The 17,227-nt window shown below is 58.8% G+C and overlaps 2 protein-coding genes across 3 annotated transcripts; one reads left to right on the forward strand and one right to left on the reverse strand.

Moving 5' to 3' along the window:
• Positions 1-787: 787 nt before the first annotated feature.
• On the forward strand, positions 788-12,265 carry IMPDH2 (inosine monophosphate dehydrogenase 2). 2 transcript variants are annotated; one of them, XM_090148303.1, is made up of 15 exons: positions 788-947; positions 1,030-1,078; positions 1,149-1,250; positions 1,605-1,679; positions 2,151-2,357; positions 4,321-4,408; positions 5,281-5,480; positions 6,197-6,287; positions 7,115-7,210; positions 8,538-8,609; positions 10,759-10,902; positions 11,112-11,256; positions 11,339-11,482; positions 11,822-11,905; positions 12,005-12,265. In XM_090148303.1, the coding sequence occupies exons 1-15, from the start codon at positions 850-852 to the stop codon at positions 12,024-12,026; spliced, it is 1,617 nt and encodes a 538-aa protein (XP_090004429.1). In that variant the 5' UTR covers positions 788-849; the 3' UTR covers positions 12,027-12,265. The 2 variants fall into 2 exon arrangements, with proteins under 2 accessions (XP_090004429.1, XP_031462510.1); XM_031606650.2 differs by lacking the exon at positions 8,538-8,609.
• Positions 12,266-13,584: 1,319 nt separating this feature from the next.
• NDUFAF3 (NADH:ubiquinone oxidoreductase complex assembly factor 3) lies at positions 13,585-14,735 on the reverse strand. Its single transcript, XM_031606663.2, has 5 exons — positions 14,650-14,735; positions 14,345-14,537; positions 14,199-14,265; positions 13,979-14,079; positions 13,585-13,901 (listed from the first exon to the last, which is right to left on the reverse strand). The coding sequence occupies exons 1-5, from the start codon at positions 14,706-14,708 to the stop codon at positions 13,782-13,784; spliced, it is 540 nt and encodes a 179-aa protein (XP_031462523.2). The 5' UTR covers positions 14,709-14,735; the 3' UTR covers positions 13,585-13,781.
• Between the last annotated feature and the right edge of the window lie 2,492 nt (positions 14,736-17,227).

Here is a 17,227-nt window from a genome sequence, read left to right on the forward strand (position 1 = left end):
ATGGCTGTGCCCGTGCTGTAGTGGAGCACTTGAGATCAGCGTGTGCCTCCTAGGTAGGCTTAGTAAACCTTTGCTAGCACCATCCTTTATAATCAGAATCACAGAATGGCTCAGGTTGGAGGGGACCTTAAAGCCCACCCAGCTCCAACCCCGTGCCGTGGGCTGGCTGCCCCCACCAGCTCAGGCTGCCCAGGGCCCCATCCACGGCCTTGAGCACCTCCAGGGATGGGCACCCACAGCTCTGGGCAGCTGTGCCACTGCCTCACCGCCCTCTGAGTACAGAATTTCTCCTTAACATTTAACCCGAATCTCCCCTCTTCTATTTTAAAGCCATTCCCCCTTGTCCTGCCACTCTGTGTCCCTGTAAGAAGCCGGTCCCCCTCCCGCCTGTAAGCTCCCTTCAGGTGCTGGAAGGCCACGAGGTCTCCCCGCAGCCTTCTCTTCTCCCAGCTGCAGAAGCCCAGCTCCCTCAGCCTGCCTTCAGAGCAGAGGAGTCCACAGCCCTGAGCAGCTCCGTGCCCTCCTCTAACAGACGGCACGCGAGCCGCTCTCCCTCTGGCCCAGCGCCTGCGGTTACGGGACCAGCAGAGCAGGTAACGCCGCGCCCCTGGGCTCAGCGGACCCCCGCCGGTGCACAGCGGTGACCGCTTCTGGCAGGGCGGGAAGCGCTACGGCCAGCAGCGCGGCGCCGCGTTACGTCACGGCACGCGGCGCTACGTCACGTGGCGTTCCGTCGCGCCGGGCAGGCCGCGCTCTCGCCGCGCTGGGGGCGGCGCCGCGCGATCCCTGCCGGCCGCCGTAGGGCCGCGTGTGCGGGCGGGCGGGGCGGAGCGGGCGGCGCGGGGCGGCATGGCGGACTACCTCATCAGCGGCGGCACCGGCTACGTGCCCGACGACGGGCTGACGGCGCAGCAGCTCTTCAGCTGCGGCGATGGGCTCACCTACAAGTGAGGGAGCGGGGCCGCGGGGCGGGGGGCGCGGGAAGGGCGTCGGGCCCGGCGCTGAGGCCTCTCCTTTTCGTTCCCGCAGCGATTTTCTCATCCTGCCCGGGTACATCGACTTCACGGCGGACCAGGTGGTGAGTGCCGGGGGGCGGGATGGGGGCCGGGGGGGCCCGCGCCGCTCACAGCCGCTCTCCCGGCACGCAGGACCTGACCTCGGCGCTGACCAAGCGGATCACCCTGAAGACTCCGCTCGTCTCCTCGCCCATGGACACGGTGACCGAGGCCGGCATGGCCATCGCCATGGCGGTGAGTGCCCGCCCTGCCCTGCCCGCACTGCGCCGCGCCGCCGCCCCGGGGGATGCTGGGGGCAGCGTGGCGTGGGCCTCTCGGGCACCTGAGAGCCCTCTGGAGCTCCTGCGAGCAATCTGCTTCTCCCCGTCGCCCTCTAGAGCAGCGGGAGGGGCCGATCCTGTGCCCTGATCCCCGGGCTGCTGTGCCCCAGGCAGCGCTGCGCATCCTCCTGGCGCCCCCATAGGGAAGGGCCTCTCCGCATCCATCTGTCAGTCCCTTCGGGAGGGTCCTCTCCGCATCCACCCGCGGCCCTTTAGGGAGGGGCCGTACCCCTTCACCCACAGCTCTCATCTGCCTCTGTGTTTTCAGCTCACAGGGGGAATCGGCTTCATCCACCATAACTGCACCCCTGAGTTCCAGGCCAACGAGGTGCGGAAGGTGAAGGTGAGCAGCAGGGTGTTTGGGGTGGGTGGCGGAGCAAGGATTGCCCCGACGCATTGCAGCACCTTGCACGTGGCCACACGGACCTGTGGGATGGTTTAGGTCTGGAGACCTCCCAGCCTGCTGGAGAGCTGGGAAAGGAGCTGCAGCTGCAAGAATGAGATTGCAATGTGTGCTGGATCTTTTCAGAGTGGTGGTGCTGGTGTGGTTGCCTGCACAAACGTCATGCTTTTGTCGTACGTTATGTTGAGCTCAGTGTGGGTTTTAAAATGTGGGTGGGGATGTTGCCCTTAATTTCAACCAGGAGGTCGGACTGGGAACTCCTTCAAATCTAATGCTATCTGAGTGAGATTTAGTGCTGTTTTGCATCCTGGTGATGAGCATCTGGCCAGGCTGGGAGGCTGCAGACCTTTGTGCCTGGACACTGTCTGCCAGGTGTTGCTCAGCCTATCTGCTGAGCCTCTCTCTTTTCAGAAATACGAGCAAGGATTCATCACAGACCCTGTAGTGCTGAGCCCCAACGACAGAGTGCGAGATGTGTTTGAAGCCAAAGCTCGTCATGGATTCTGTGGGATTCCCATTACAGACAACGGGAAGATGGGGGGCAAGCTGGTTGGCATCATCTCATCTCGAGACATTGACTTCCTAAAGGAATCAGAGCACGACTTGCCCCTGGGCGAGGTGAGCACCTGCTAGATGTGAGTGTTATGCTAGGAAACCCTTGTGCAAAGGGGAAGGATCAGAGCTTGGCTGTGAGAGGCTGTGTCAGCAGGAGGTAGCAGTCTCTATGTTAGCTCTGCCAAGTCAGTCTTGTCTAGGGCTGAGCATCTCCTGCATTTACTTCCTCCTGCATTCTGAAAACCATCCTCTCTGCAGCTGGTGCTTTCTGTTGGTGCAGGAGTTCCCAGTGTTCTTGCTTGCTGCTGCTGTCCCATTCTGGTGTGGGCTGGGGTTGCAGCAACTGTCCTGTGCCCAGCAAGCCTTCCAGCCTTCCTTTCCTGGCCTGCCTTTCTCTTCATGCCTCATCTTGACTACTTACTTTTTTAGAATAACACTCTGAGCATGAAGATGAATAAGTTGCCTTTTATAACGCTGCACACTCAGACTTCCTTCTTGCAAGAACACGTTCTCTGCAATGCTGGTGTTGATTCCTTTTAGGTTGGCTGTTTGTGTCACTTGAGCTGTGTAACTGTACACCACGGTGGGTTCCACCAGCGGTGCCTCGGGGCCAGTCACTGCTCTTGGCTCAGGACTATTATTAGCTCTTGGTGAACAAACTTGTTGTCACATGCTCATCCTTGTTCGCTTTTAAATCTCCTATAAATACCCGTAACAAGAGTCCTGCAACAGGAGCAGGTTCTAAAAGCGTGCATGGCCCTTTGATGCAATGCTGACCCATTCAGAAGAACCTGAAGAGAACCTCTGCTCATGCTTTGTGTGGCTCGTTCAGCATTGTGGAGTTGGAAGCTCACTGCTGTTGGTGAAGGCAATGAATGGTCTCCTAGATCTTGCCATGTTTGCAGCCCAGCAGTGGTCTTGCCAGCCCATTTGGTGCTATCCAGTTAAACACAAGGGTTTCTTGTGGGTCCCACCGGATGTTTCTGTGATGTTTCAGGCTTTTTCTGAGAGGTAGATTTTGTCAGAGACAGGATTTTAGGTGGATGTAGGCAGGCTGAATATCCTCCCTGATGCAAAATGTCTGTTCTTATGGTATAAATAGCTAAAGTATTTTATCATTTCTTTCGCATGCAACTAATTGACCTTCCTTGAGGTTCACTCTTCCTTTTTAGCTTAACCTGGCCTTCCTGAGTAACCTTTTGTGAGAACATCACATGTGACCTTTGGGATCACTGGGGTGGGAAGGGGCTGGGTGGTCTCCCCAGCCCTCTGCTTGTTGTTCAGCTGCTGCAGGTTGCTCGGGGCTGTCTGTCTCCAAGGGACGGAGGTCTGACTGCTTCTCAGCTGCTCTTCTGGTGTTTGGCCACAGTCACGGTGAAAGCTGTTTTCCATATCCCACATCAAATACGCCTGCGTTCCAGCTGTGCCCGTTGCCCCTTGCTTTTCTGCTGTGTTTTGATGTTTGTTTGTCATAGTGAGCGTGGGTGAACATGTTTGTTTGGATTCGAGTGACTCCTTTGCCCCAGTGACCTTCCCAGCAGCTCGCTATTCTGAGCAGAGCCCTTGCAGAGCTGTGTGCTGGGGCTGCTGGCTGCACAAAGGGCTGGGCACGGCATTTCTGCCAGAGCAGCAAGCAGTTCTGGAAGCATCTCCAGCCTTTCTTTGCCTGTGCCCTATTAAAGAGGAGGCTGTTGGTTTGGGTGACATCTTACAGAGGGTCATCTGAGAGTTGTTGCTTGCAGGTGCTCTCCCTTGGCTTGCTGAGGCCCTCTGCCAACTCTTGTATTCACTGCACCAATGGGTTTGGGGGCTGAATGTGACAGATCCCATCTGGCTGCTGCTCACATGGGGAGCATTGGAGGCTGTTCCTGTGTGTTGCTGGAGGTGTGTTGCTGTGCTGTGGGATCCTTTGTCTGCAGAGCACTCCCACTGCGCTGTGGAGCATTTAACGTGGGCAGAAGGGCTCAGTATTTTCAGATCACTGCGAAGGAGTTCTTATGACTTTCTGTCTTCTCCCTCCCACCAGATCATGACAAAGCGGGAGGATCTGGTAGTGGCCCCAGATGGTGTCATGTTGAAAGAAGCAAATGAAATTCTGCAAAGAAGTAAAAAAGGTACGTGTGAATGTCTGTGATGCAGCAGAGCGGTGGGAGCGCAGGTCTGGGAGGAGCAAGGGGAGAATGTGAGCACATCATTTGTGAGTGGGTGGACCATGGAAAGGCCATGTGCCACAAGGAAGGACAGCAGGGAGAGTGTCCCGAGCCCTGTGCCAGGGGATGGAGTTCACGTGTGTTCATCCCAGATCTGTTTGAAGTTGGGGGCAACCCAGTGGCAACCAGAATGCCTGGCTGTCCTGCCACACCTCTTCTATTTTGTATCCTGGCCGTTGTGTTTTGGCACCCAGTTCAGCTCCGTTAGGGTTTGATAGTTTGACTTGAACTCCTAGAATTCTCTGTTACACAGATTTTTCAGTCATTTGGGCCCTCTACAGATCAGGTCGAGTTCAGTAGTTGTAATCCACTCTGACTGTACCTAAAAGAACGTGAGCCACTCGCTCCTCTGAGGAAGCAGCTGATGGTGGAAAACGTCCCTGGCCCTTGGGAAGGAAATAGTGGGGTTTGCTATCCAGCTGCAGTTCTGTCCTCAGTCCCACTTAGTCAGTTCATCCTGGCAGCCCAGCAGCTGGGCTTTGATAATGCTGATGGCCATGATCACCCTGTTAATGGGTGTGCCTGCACCCGGGCAACAGAAAGGAGGAGGGAGGGAGGTTAATACTGAGCAGCCTGTTTACATACACTGGATGTTTGCCTTATCATTGGTTGTGCTAAACATATTGCCAGGATGCAGGGGGTATCTGTTGTAAGCCAAGACAGGTTTGATAATGCAGCTCTGGGTCAGCACCTTGTACCAGTGCCTTCTGCTGCTGCCCTGCCACATGGCTCCGGGCTGCTGTCTGTCTGCAGGAATGTTCTCTGTTTCTCTCAAGGCAAGCTGCCAATTGTTAACGAGGATGATGAGCTGGTGGCAATAATTGCCCGCACTGATCTCAAGAAGAACCGGGACTACCCTCTGGCTTCTAAGGACTCCAAGAAGCAGCTGCTGTGTGGTGCTGCTATCGGGACACACGAAGATGACAAGTACCGGCTGGACCTCCTTGTGCAGGCTGGTGTGGATGCGGTTGTGCTGGTGAGCTGCTGCAGGCTGGAGAGACTGGGGTGGGCTGAGGATCTGATTTGAAGATCCCTTGGCAGTGAAACAGCAGCATGGCAGATACTCTCAAGGTGCTCCGCCTCTGCTCTTAAAGCTTTCAGGCACAATAGTCAGTGCTGGTGTTTCCACGTTTTTTCTCATCGATTGTTAGCCTGCAGGTCTGCTGTGCTCTGAGGGCATGGCTGAGCTGTGCTGCAGCTGGAAATGTTTAACAGGCACTGTCAGCTGCCTGGGTCACTGACAGTCAGCATGGCCTGATCTTGAGGTGGTTGACATCTGGTATTTGGGCTGTTCTGCTGCATAATAGAGAGAGATGCATTCCTCCCGCCTTTCTGTTTCACCTGCAGTCTGAGACAAGGCAAACCGTGTCCTGTTGGTAGAGTAGCTGGTTCTTAGTGCAGACAGATGTGCTGCTTGTTGCCTACCGGTGATAAGGAGGGGAGCTGTGGGATTGAAGTGGGAAGGATATTACTGAAGTCTTTCTGATAAACTGCCTTGCACAGGGAGGTACGTTACTGTCTTGATAGCAGCTTCTGCTCTGGTTCTGTGCTCAGTTTGGGGTGTTATTCTGCCCACTTAGCACGTTCAGCAGAGATCTCTGTAAGCAGAGTGAAGATCTGAGGTTCTTCCAGAGCTGTACTTACACTCTTTTACAGAAATTCCAGTTGAAATTGGTTTTCTTTCTGTTGCAGGATTCCTCTCAGGGGAACTCCATCTTCCAGATCAATATGATTAAATATATTAAGGAGAAATACCCCAGCCTACAAGTTATTGGAGGAAATGGTAGGCATGTGTTGAAGAGTTCTTGTTTCTAACGTATGTTTGCTCTCTTAGACATAGAGGGGGCTGCAGGGACATGAATGAAATAATAGAGTCATAGGATAGCTTGAGTTAGAAGGGGCCTGCAAGGATCACCAAATCCAACTCCTGGCCCCACGCAGGACTAGCCAGTATTTAAATCCTATGTCTGAAAGCAATGTGAAATGAACCTGTTGGTAAATGTCTGAACTTAATGGTTTCATCTGACTTGTGGAACAGAGCAGCACCACTCTGGAGATGCTGAGCAGTATCCCGCTGCTGCCACTGTTGCAGGTATTTCTGAAACCTTTGTTCTGCAGCACAGTGCTCTGCAGTACTTGGTAGCCCATTACATGTTACCCTCTTTTGCACACTGTTTTAAAATTTTTGGTTAATAATAATGAATATTGCTTTATGAGACAGTCCAGTGGGGACTTTCTCTGCCTTTTGACTACAAAGTACAGCAGTCCCTCTTGTTACCTGGTTAGCGTGTCACTGGTGCTGCTCTTAACCTGTGCTCTGCCCTCACTGCTCGGTGTGGCCCAGAGAGTGTTTGGCATTATGTAGTGCCCTGCTACCTCGGCCCTTGGGTATAAGGACCTGATGAACCAATGTCATCTCATCTACTGAGCATGGCTGGGACCCTTAACTCCTGCTTTTGCAGGTAGCAGCGGGCAGGTGGCTCTGGCACAAGAGTCCAGCTGAAGCCCTGGATAGGGGAAGTTTGCAGCCACAGGGGCAAGCACCAGGGCAGAGCAGCATCATGCACAAATATGCTTCTCTCTCTTCAAATGAGTTTCTGCTCCCCACAGTTGTGACCGCTGCTCAGGCCAAGAACCTCATTGACGCAGGGGTTGATGCCCTGAGAGTCGGGATGGGCAGTGGCTCCATCTGCATCACGCAGGAAGGTGAGAGAGATCAGCTGTCTCCCAAATAGACTGAAGACATCTGGTCAGTAGAGGTATTCTGCTGAAAGCAGAGCAGCCGGGACAAACTTCTCCCATCGTAACAGCTGTGTCTCACAGCAAGAGTCTTCCACCCCCTTTGCCCAGGACACTCTCATCACTGGGGTCAAACCTTTGAGGTTGCAGCAGCAGCAAAGGCATTTCCCAGTACTGACTGAGACTGAGTAGAGCAGGTGTGGCACGTGCGGCTTTGCCCAAGGGAGCCACTGGCATGGGGCAGGGTGGGCTTGGCAGGCAGCCCGGCAGCAAGAGGGGCTTCTCTGCTCTCTCTTGTGTGCTGACAGAAGCAGCAGTGGCAGTGGGTTAATGCACTGGGCTGTCTGTGCTCCCCTTCCTTCTGGCACTAGTGTGCGTGGTGGTTGAGTTTTGGTCTGCTGGGCTCTGTGCCTTCCTGCAGTTTCCAGGCTGAAGAAGGGTTTCTGGCTATTGTCTCTGCAGTTAGTGGAAGCTTGTGCTGGGGCAGTGTCACCCTTAGCTAAGAGGCGCAGAGGGAGAGTCCCTAACGCCTGGAAGAGACTGCTTTGTGGCCAGGCTCAGTCCTCATGTTCTGATTCTGACAGATGAGGTGCACAGGGGGTGGTGCGGCACTGCAGCCTGCGAGCACAGCCTCTGCTTTGCTCCTCAGTCCTTGCCAGAGGAGATGGCTGACAGATGGAGATGTTGTGTTAGTGCTCTGCCAGTTCCAATGTGGAACATCCGAACTGCCCTGGACCTGGACTGTGTTTTTGCTTTGCCTGCTGGGCAGCTGTGGCTGCAGGGATTCTGTGCCTCACAGCCAGCATTGGGCTGATGCTCCTACAGCAGGAGCAGAACCGAGATGTGCGTGTCCTGCTCTGCCCCAAGGCAGAGAACTGACCAAGGCACGCTTTGCTCTGCAGTGTGGTGAACATCTCTGGGGGTGCTACAGGAGGTTGGGTTGGGTGCTGGCTTGGGGGAAGGACAAGAACATGCCACTTTGCAGCAGACAGGGTTGCTAAGCTCTTTAAATGCAGCTCCCCAGGCTTTTGGCCCTGTTACGGCAAGAGCTTTGGTTCTGGGGATTGATGGGTTTACCTTCCTGGATGGCTGCTGGGGTAGGGTGAGCATGCGCTGTGCACAGCCAGCCTGGCTGGCTTGGAACTGGCCTGTGGCTTAGCTCAGAGTAGGCAGGATTTGCAAGGTCAGCTCTGTCCCACACCGTATGCTCTGCCTAGTAGCAGGTCACTGCTGGGGTCCTTTGTTCTGCTGCTGTTCTTCTGTCTCTAAAATATATGTGTTTGTTTTTGTTTAGCTGCTCCAAAGATCCCTCCAGACCTAAAGTCCCACAGCCCCAAATGCCCTTCTACTGTCACGGGCACCTATAGTAAGTCACTTGCCCTGTTCCCAACCCTAATTATGTGTCTTGAAGCAGGACCCTTATTTGGCTGCACATGGCCCTACTGCTTGTTTGAGAATAATTTAGCTGTAGATGCACTTGGGGTTTTGTGGCTTTGGATACTGGTTTTTAATCTGAAATTGAAGCGGAGAAGCCTTTCTGAATTCCTAAAGCAGGGTCTGAACTGTCAAAATAAGGGGCATTCAGGCCAAAAGCCAGTTCAGGAGCCTGGCTGAGCCTCCTGGCTGGATCCTTGGCCAGGCAAGCACCTGGTAGTCCAGCCCTGGGAGATGATTCCTGAGCAGTCCTCAGTCCTGCTCCAAATCTGGGCCCGGTTGTGGGGAAGTTCTGCACTGGCTGAGCTTGACTTGAAGCTGACTCCCCCAGGGTTACAAAGGGACGTAACAGCATGTTACAGCTGTGTATCAGAAGCACATCTCTCCCCACTAATGCCTGATTCTTGTGGGGAGAGAAGAGGCTCACTCCTGCCCAGCACAGGGTGCAGCTTGGCTCTGTACTTCTCTGATGGATTGAGCAGACAGCCATGGTAACCCTTGGTTTTTGCCCCTTCTTTCTGTTTTGAAACACCTCGATGGGAAAGAGGTTTCTGTTGAAGATCCTGGAAGGTTTTCTCTAGCGGTTGATCTTTTAGGGCCACCTTTTGCAGATACACTAAAAAAAGACAAACCCTCACCCTGACTACTTGGTGTGTGTGTGCTCTGAACCCTGCTTTGGAAGCCTTGAAGCCTTGCACTTGGAATCTGTGGTGCTGGGCCCTGGGACATTGGGAACGGCGTGATGCTCCCAGGAGCCCCGAGCCTTAAAGGGCTGGTCTCTGGTTGCTGGTGGGAAGTTTTTGCAGGCTCTTTTTCCTGGCATGATCCTATAGGTGTCAGGCTTTAGGCCCTCCCAAATGACTTGTTTCTTTCCATTGAGCTCTTCCCTTGCAGCCTCAATATGGCCTTTAGTGGCATGCTACCAAGTGAGACCATCTCTTTAAGACTAACAGCATTCATGTTGGACCTGGCAGACCTCCCTGGCTGGCTGAGCCCGAGCTTAATGCAGTTTTGTTCCATTCAAATCAGTTCCTTCATGACCTCTACCTGGCTTCCCTCTCTCAGCAGCTGGTGCTGAGCCCTGGGAAAAGCCTCTCGGCCTTGGCAGATCTGCCAGGGAGGTGTGCTGCCAGTGCTGCTGCCAGCAGGCTAAACCACATCTGGAGTTTGCACTCTGAAGTACTAATCATGCATGTCCATAATCTTATCTGCTGTATCAGACTAACTGTGACTGGCAAAAAGGCTTCCGGTTAATTGTGAGGAAGCCTTGGTGAAAGAAGCTTATGGCATACTTGCATGCCTGCAGCTGACAAATGTGTTACAAGACATGCCCTGTGCTGATTTTCCCTCAAGCCTTCCAAGTTCAGTGGAAAGCCTCTAACTGCTAGCGACTGGGAAGTGCAGGTAAATCTGGAGCTAATAACTTCCCTCCTACGGGGCAGCTAAAAGTGACAAAATCCTGGCTGCATTGCAGGGCAGGAACAGAAATTATTTCCTGTGAGCTATCTGATCATCCTGCCCACTTCCTTTTCCACTGCTGCATGTTTGTGTGTGTGTGTGTGTGGTAATGCAGGTGTGTAAGTATCTAACAACATATCTATACCTAGCTATGCATATTGACTGTCTCCCAGCCAGCTGCCTCTCCACACAGGAGGCACAGCAGACAGCTGCTGGGTATACAGAGAAGGGGTCTGGCACTGCTAGAAAGGGGCGGGCAGTGGGACATGGCCCATGCTAGGGATGCTCAAGAGAGGAGCATTTGTAGTCCACTCCACTTCCTTCCCAAGCTCCCTGTCTGCCCGCTATGAGCCACGAGCCTTGGCTCATCCCAGGCATTCCATCAAAGGGCCCAGTCCCAAGATCATCCCCAGCCTGCAGAGCTGAGGGCCACGAGGATGTCCCAGCAGGTATCTCCAGACGTGTGCTTCTTTTGCAACTCGGCCCAGGGAAGGAGCCCCCAGGGATTTGTGGGTTCCTGAGTACTGGGGCATGTGTGTGCTGGAAGCCTAAAGGGCCTGCTGGGGTGGGGAAGCAGTGCTGTGTGGGAGCTGACTCTCTTCCTGCTCTCTCCCCACCTGTAGTGCTGGCGTGCGGCCGCCCCCAGGCCACGGCTGTGTACAAGGTGTCCGAATATGCCAGGAGGTTTGGTGTCCCAGTGATTGCAGATGGAGGGATTCAAACAGTTGGACACATCGCCAAGGCCCTCGCACTTGGTGCTTCCACAGGTGAGCAGAGCACAGAGCAGCTGAGTTGTGCACGGAGTGCCACGTGTGGCTCCTTATGGCATCAGATTTGGCACAAGAGCGTGTGCCTGCAGAAGGCTGTGAGCACAAGGGACCAGCACGGTTCAGGAGCTGTGTGCTGTCACTGAGGATTTTGGCAGCCACAGCCTTCCTGCTGCTGACTTGCTGCCCTTGGTGATTTCTTGCACTAGTGATGATGGGCTCTCTCCTGGCTGCCACCACGGAGGCCCCAGGCGAGTACTTCTTCTCAGATGGAATTAGGCTGAAGAAATACCGTGGCATGGGCTCACTAGATGCCATGGACAAGAACTTGGGTAGCCAGAACCGGTATTTCAGGTAAGAGATGGTGCTCTGGGGCAGCAGATCAAGTTGTTGGGATCTCTGACTCACAAATTTTCTCATTTCTGCTCCCATGCAGCGAGACAGACAAAATCAAAGTGGCCCAGGGGGTCTCTGGCGCAGTGCAGGACAAAGGCTCTATCCACAAGTTCATTCCATACCTGATTGCTGGGATCCAGCATTCCTGTCAGGATATTGGTGCCAAGAGCCTGACCCAAGTCCGGTGAGTGCTCACCTGCACTTGTGCTTAGGTTAGGCCATGGGGTCTCTGGGCAGGCTGTGTCCAAGCTGCTGCCTTGCTGTAGCCCTCGTCTCCGTTAGGCACCGGGTGGTACATCTGCCAGCTCCAGAGGTGCAGGAGCATGGCTTCTCATGAACTTTCTGTTGGCTGGGCCTGAAGCATCGTGGGGTTACCTGGCTCTGAGGAGCAAAGCAAAGGTCGCTCTGACCGCACCTGGAGGAATCGCTGCCTGCCTCATTCCAGCTGCTCTGGCTGAACACATGTCAGAGCACTCTGCCCTGGGCTCTGGCTGGCAAGTGACTGCCTGTCCTTCCTCCTCAGAGCCATGATGTACTCGGGAGAGCTGAAGTTTGAGAAGAGGACAACATCTGCCCAGGTGGAAGGAGGGGTTCACGGCCTCCATTCGTAAGTGCTCCTGGCTGGCAGCTGCTCCTAGCTGCATTGTGGCCCCTTCTTGGGGTCAGACAGCTCAGTAAAAGGGCTGTGTTGCTTTTGTTCTCACAGGTATGAGAAACGTCTCTTCTGAAAGAGGCCCCTCTGTGTCTGTCATTGTGCCACTTGGCCTCACGCTACCCCCAATGGGAGCTGCTCATGCTGCAGAAGTGCCATTTCTCTGTGGGCTGCCTGGAGCTCCCTGTATCTGTTGGCTGCTTTATCCCCACCTTCGAGGGTCCATGGGCCACCCAGGGACCGTGCTCCTGGGCTGGTGCCTGGAGTCTCGTATGTGTTGGCTGTGTTTTACAATAAAAGAGGAAAAGATGTGTAGTTGGTGCGTCCAGTCAGCACTTCCCTCTGTCCTGCCCTCTTATTCTCATCTTTTGCTGCTGTCCTCTGCCTGCATGCTCTCAAGAGTGCAGAAACAGGCTGAGGAGAGGTGAAGAGATGTGGATTTTTTTTGTTTTGGTTGGTTGTGTTTGTTTTGTTTTGTTTTGTTTTTAGTGACTGGAAGTCCTGGAGGCTCTCACAGCTCCAGGAGTTTTACTGACAAGTGCTGGATCTTACACCATGCTGCCAGCAGGGGAGCTGATGGCCCCAAAAGGGGAGGTGTGTCGGGGAAAAGGAGGAAGTGACAGCCCCTTCAGTGAGTGCCTTATGGCTAAGGCAGCTCGTGTTAGCAAACCAAACTGGCTCGTGCAAGAAAACAAATGTGTATCACCATCAGCCACTGTGAGGAGCTGCCAGAGCCAGCAGTGAGGCAGCAGTTAGCTGGTGAGGTGACAAACATGCAGGTGCTTGTGCACATGCATGCAGACAGGCGTGCACCTGAGCAAGCACACTGAACTGCCCTGTGTTTGCATGCTTGGTGCTCTCAACAACACAGTATTTCTCCTCTCGGTGGCCTCCCCCAAACACATCCCAGAACACCTCCCACTTGCAGGCACTCTGCTGCAGCCCAAGCAGCAGCCCAGGCTGGAGGCTGCCATGGGAGCCCACGGCACTGGAGTGTTTGCAGGGGCGGAACGAGCCGGTTGTTTCCTGGAAGGCACATGGACAATGAACTCAAACATGGGCTCACAATCAAACGACAGCCTGTGGGCTTATGAATGCTGCAGAAGTTTGCTTTTCTACATGACTGCCCACAGAAACAACCCTTGCCTGGCCAGGATAGCTTGCAGCACAGCACTGGGTGCTGAAGATACTTTACATCTAGATCAACACCCTGCCCCTAGCTAAAGACAAGCACTGCTCCTGCATATAGGTGTGTAGTGAACAACAGCACTTCTGTCGCTAACACTGCCTGAAAACACACCTCTGTAGCACAGTGATGTCAAATTAGATTTGCAGATGCTAAAACCAGGACCTGGAATTACATGGCAGCCAAGCACTCATTCACCCGCAGGGAGGTGGGGAAGCACCACAACATCCTGCAGCAGCTTGGGATTCAGCAGGGAGCCACAAACCCCAGAGGAGAGCCTGGGGCAGGCGAGGTGCTGCTTCCAGGAGGCAGCCCTGACGCCTCATGCCCAATCCAAGGAGCTGCTGCCCTCGATCCACAGCCCGTGGCCAGCTCTGCAGGGTGGTGAGCACACCAAGCCTAATAGCTCATCACAGCCCACCTTTGCTGAGCGTTAACCACTCCGTGATTGCTTTGTACTTCTGTTTTATGTGTATTCTCCTTGTGCAGCCCCCAAGCAGGGCCGTACAGCACTCCACAACCGAGAGGCAGCACTGAGCCAGCAGCTGGGCTCCGACTGCCCATCCTGCAGCGTTTCTTCGCCTGCTGCAGCGGCGCTCGGCGCGGGGCAGCCCCGGCGCTGCGGGTGGGAGAGGGCAGAGGCACTCAGTCCGTGGCAGAGGGCAGGGCCGGGAGCCCCGTGTAGGTGCCCTGCGGGGGGATGAGGCCGGCGGCCGTCAGACGCTTCTCGCTCGTCAGGAAGTTGAAGGTGGCACACGCGTTGGGCTGCGAAAGGAGAGGGACGGCGCAACGGGTCATCGCGTGGAGAGGGACGGCAGCCACGGGGCGGGACCCCTCCTCACCGTGTCCTGCACCTCCACGGCAATCCCGCACAGCCGCATCTGCCTCAGCACGGTGGGATGCAGCTGCTCCACTCTGTCCCCCGTGCCCAGCACCAGGATCTCTGCAACGAGGCGCAGAGGTGGCACAGCGGCAGGCAGGCTCCTGCGCTGCCCCGGCGCCCGGAGGGAGCCCCGGGTCCCATCCCGATCCCCGTCCCCGTTTCCCCGCCCCGTGCCGTACCGATCCGCGGCTCCAGCAGACGGAACAGCGCCAGGCTCTGCAGCGAGATGTCGCGATGCGATCCGACCTGCGGGCACAGCGCGGCGCTCAGCGGGGCGGCCCGGCCCCCCAGCGCATCCCCGCGCCCTGCCCGCTCCCGCACTCACGTTCCACTGGAGGATGGCGCGGGGCAGCACGGCGCAGGGCCCGACCACCACGCTGCCGCTGATGCTGAACCCGCGGCTGCTGTAGCCCTCGATGAAGGCGCTGTTGGGGCTCTCGGGCTGCAGCACCGTCACCCGCGTCCGCTGGTACATCTCGTCGTCCGACGGCGTCAGGCGGTGCCCGCGGCGCGGCGCCCTGCGGGACCGGCGGCGGCTCAGCCCGCTGCGCCCGCACCGGGACCCCCGCCGCCCCACGGAGCCGGCCGAGCCCGCAGCCCGCAGCCCGCAGCCCGCAGCCCGCCCCGCACCCTGTGACGGCCCGCGGACCCGCTCGGCCCAACCGCCGCAGCACCGCCGCCGCCGCCATGGCTCCGCCGCTCCCGGAAGCGGCGCGCGGCCCCGCAGGGCGCCCCCTTGCGGCCGCCGCCGGCGCTGCCGCCGCGCCCCGGCTCCACGCGCGGGTTCGGGGCCGTGGGGCGCCCGCGGAGGCGGCGCGAGGGCGGCGGGACCGTGCCCCGCTCCGCCCGAGGCGACCGGCACCTGCGGGGCGAGCTCGGCGCGCCCCGAGCCGGGGTGGAGGGGCGCGGGGGGCGCGCGCGGGGGGCTCGGCGGGCGGCGCGGCCCCGCACCGCGGCGTGGGGTCGGGGTCCCGCGGGGGCGGCCCCGCGCCGGGGCTGCGGGGGGTTACCGTAGCGGCGGGAGGCCCCGCCGGTGCTGGGTCCGCCCGGGGCGGGCTTTGGCCCCGGCTGCGGAGCAAAAGCGAAACCGGCAGCGTCGGGAAGGGGAAGCGGGCGGCACCGCCGCGAACGGGTGAACGCGGAGCCCCGCTCCGTCCGGGGGTCCCCCAGCCCCGCTCCCCCGGGGACACCACGGAGCGGCCGCGCCGGAGCTGCGGGTGCCGCCGTGCGGAGGTGAGCGGCGTCGGGGCGGCCCCGCGGGGGTCCCTCGTGGGCGGCCGAAAATCCGCGGCGCTCCGCCACGGGGCCGCGGGACCGCAGGAACGGGGCAGTGCCGCCGGGCTGCAGCCGTGCGAGCAGAGCCGTGCCCACGCGTGGACTGGCGGAGCCCCGCATCGCCCCCGCGGCGCTGACCCCGCACTGCCGCGGGCTCCACGGTTCCCTCCTCTGTATGGGCTCAGCGGGGGACGGGGGCGTTGGGTGACTCGGAGGGGCACCCACTCTGTGCCAGCCCCGGGCAGGTGCCGCGAGCTGTGCCGCTGTCGGTCACCGAGCCGCTCTGCCGCGGGGCCTCACGCAACCCGGGTGGGATTCCCCGCTTGGCAGCGCGCGGTTTCGATTCCCCGGACGCTCCGAGCTGAGCGGTGACACAGGAGGGGCAGCGGCGGGGCTGCGCCGTGCCCATCTCCGGCACCCCCAGCACAGGTGTCCTCCCTCGGGGGCAGCTCGGGTTTCCGGGGCTGCTCCGGTGGCACCACACGCCACAGCCCCACCGGGGCTTTGCTGGGAGCCATTTCCTCACGGCCCTCCCCACGGCACCCGGGTAAGTCGCGCTCTCCCCCTCGTTCCGTGGGTGAGCAGCAACGGGCCCCGCGTGCGTCCCTCTGCAGCGCCGGCACGGGCAACGGAATCCCAAAAGCAGCTGTCCCCGCTGCGCCCAGCTGCCCTGGGATTTCGTTACCCGCGCCTCCGCCTCAGCCGCCGCCGCCGTGCACTAGAACGGAGCCGCTGCTCCGGGCCCTGCGCGATGGGGCACCGCGGGCAGCATCGTGGCTCAGCCCCACGCACCACAGCCGGGGGTTCCCCATGATCTCACGCTCCTGAAGACAGCAGCTCGCTTCCTTGGGACGAGCCGTCTGTCTGCGGGGCCCCGGCTGGCTGCGGGGATGTGGCCGCCCGCATTGGGCCACGGCATGCCGCACCAGCTCTGTGCCACCACCCGCCCATGCAGCCCGGTGCTGATGGGTAGCGGGAGGGCAGGATCCGGCCCTCGGAGAGAGACGGCTTTGGAATGACACGATCACTCCCGCTGAGCACGCAGCCAGAGAGCCATCGGGGATGTCGTGTCTGTCCTAAGCTCTTTCTGCACTTCTGAGCCCCCTCGGGCTGTGCCAGGAGCCCTCTGCCCCTGCCGCAAGGAGCCGGGCGTGTCAGTGCCGCCACGTGCTGGGCCACAATGAGGCAGCCAGCCCCAACCCCGCTTCGCCAGCCCCAGCCAACGGCTCTGAGGGCTGCAACCCCCCGGGCAGGGGTCCCGGGTGGCTCCTGCCCTGCGGACAGTCAGCAGTTGGTCTGTGTGAGCAGCCGTTCTCAGATCACCTCTTGGCTGTGGGTGGTGCAGGGAGCGCCCCACCTCGGGGGCTGCCCGGGGGTGCCGTCCCCACGGCCGGGCTGCGCGCGCCCCGCTCCGGCTCTCAGCCCCCCGGGAAGCACAGGGGAGCCGCCAGGTCCTCGAGGTGCCCGCGGCGAGGGGAACGCGAGCCCTGGAGGAACCGGTTTGGGCCTGCGGGCAGAGCGGCCCCCCCGCAGAGGGGGAGGGGGGGCACGCGCCGCCAAGGGCTTCGGGCGCTTCCCGAATGGCAGCAAAGCAGCCCTGCGGGCTGGCACGCGGCCCCGGCGGGAGGGAAGTGAGACCGAGCGCGGAGCAGCGCCGCGGGACGCCGCGATCCAACAGCCGCCATCGTCCCGCGCCACGGGGCCCGGCCGCAGCTTCCCCCGGCGGCCACGTGCGCCGCGCCCCCGTCCCGTCCCGTCCCCGCCGTGCCGCAGCGGTGGGGCGGCGCTGCCGGGCCTCGCTTTGCCCTCGCGTCGCCCCGCGGCTCGGGCTGAGCTTCGGGCACGGCGCGGCCCCGAGACGCGCTGCCGCGTTTCCCTCCGGGCGCGGCGCGGCTCCGGGCCGAGCGGCCCAGGGGACGGCGACACCGACACA

The sequence above is a fragment of the Phasianus colchicus genome, chromosome 11 (genome assembly GCF_987193195.1).
Source record: "Phasianus colchicus chromosome 11, bPhaCol1.hap1.1, whole genome shotgun sequence".
Taxonomy (NCBI): domain Eukaryota; kingdom Metazoa; phylum Chordata; class Aves; order Galliformes; family Phasianidae; genus Phasianus; species Phasianus colchicus.

Excerpts from the sequence above, each read along its gene's own strand:
- IMPDH2 (XM_090148303.1), top strand. The coding sequence starts at position 850 with ATGGCGGACTACCTCATCAGCGGCGGCACCGGCTACGTGCCCGACGAC. Across the intron at positions 1,079-1,148 it reads ACTTCACGGCGGACCAGGTG|GACCTGACCTCGGCGCTGAC; the intron begins GTGAGTGCCGGG and ends CCCGGCACGCAG. Across the intron at positions 6,288-7,114 it reads ACAAGTTATTGGAGGAAATG|TTGTGACCGCTGCTCAGGCC; the intron begins GTAGGCATGTGT and ends TGCTCCCCACAG.
- NDUFAF3 (XM_031606663.2), bottom strand. The coding sequence starts at position 14,708 with ATGGCGGCGGCGGCGGTGCTGCGGCGGTTGGGCCGAGCGGGTCCGCGG. Across the intron at positions 14,266-14,344 it reads GCGCCATCCTCCAGTGGAAC|GTCGGATCGCATCGCGACAT; the intron begins GTGAGTGCGGGA and ends CTGTGCCCGCAG. Across the intron at positions 13,902-13,978 it reads CCGTGGAGGTGCAGGACACG|CCCAACGCGTGTGCCACCTT; the intron begins GTGAGGAGGGGT and ends CTCCTTTCGCAG.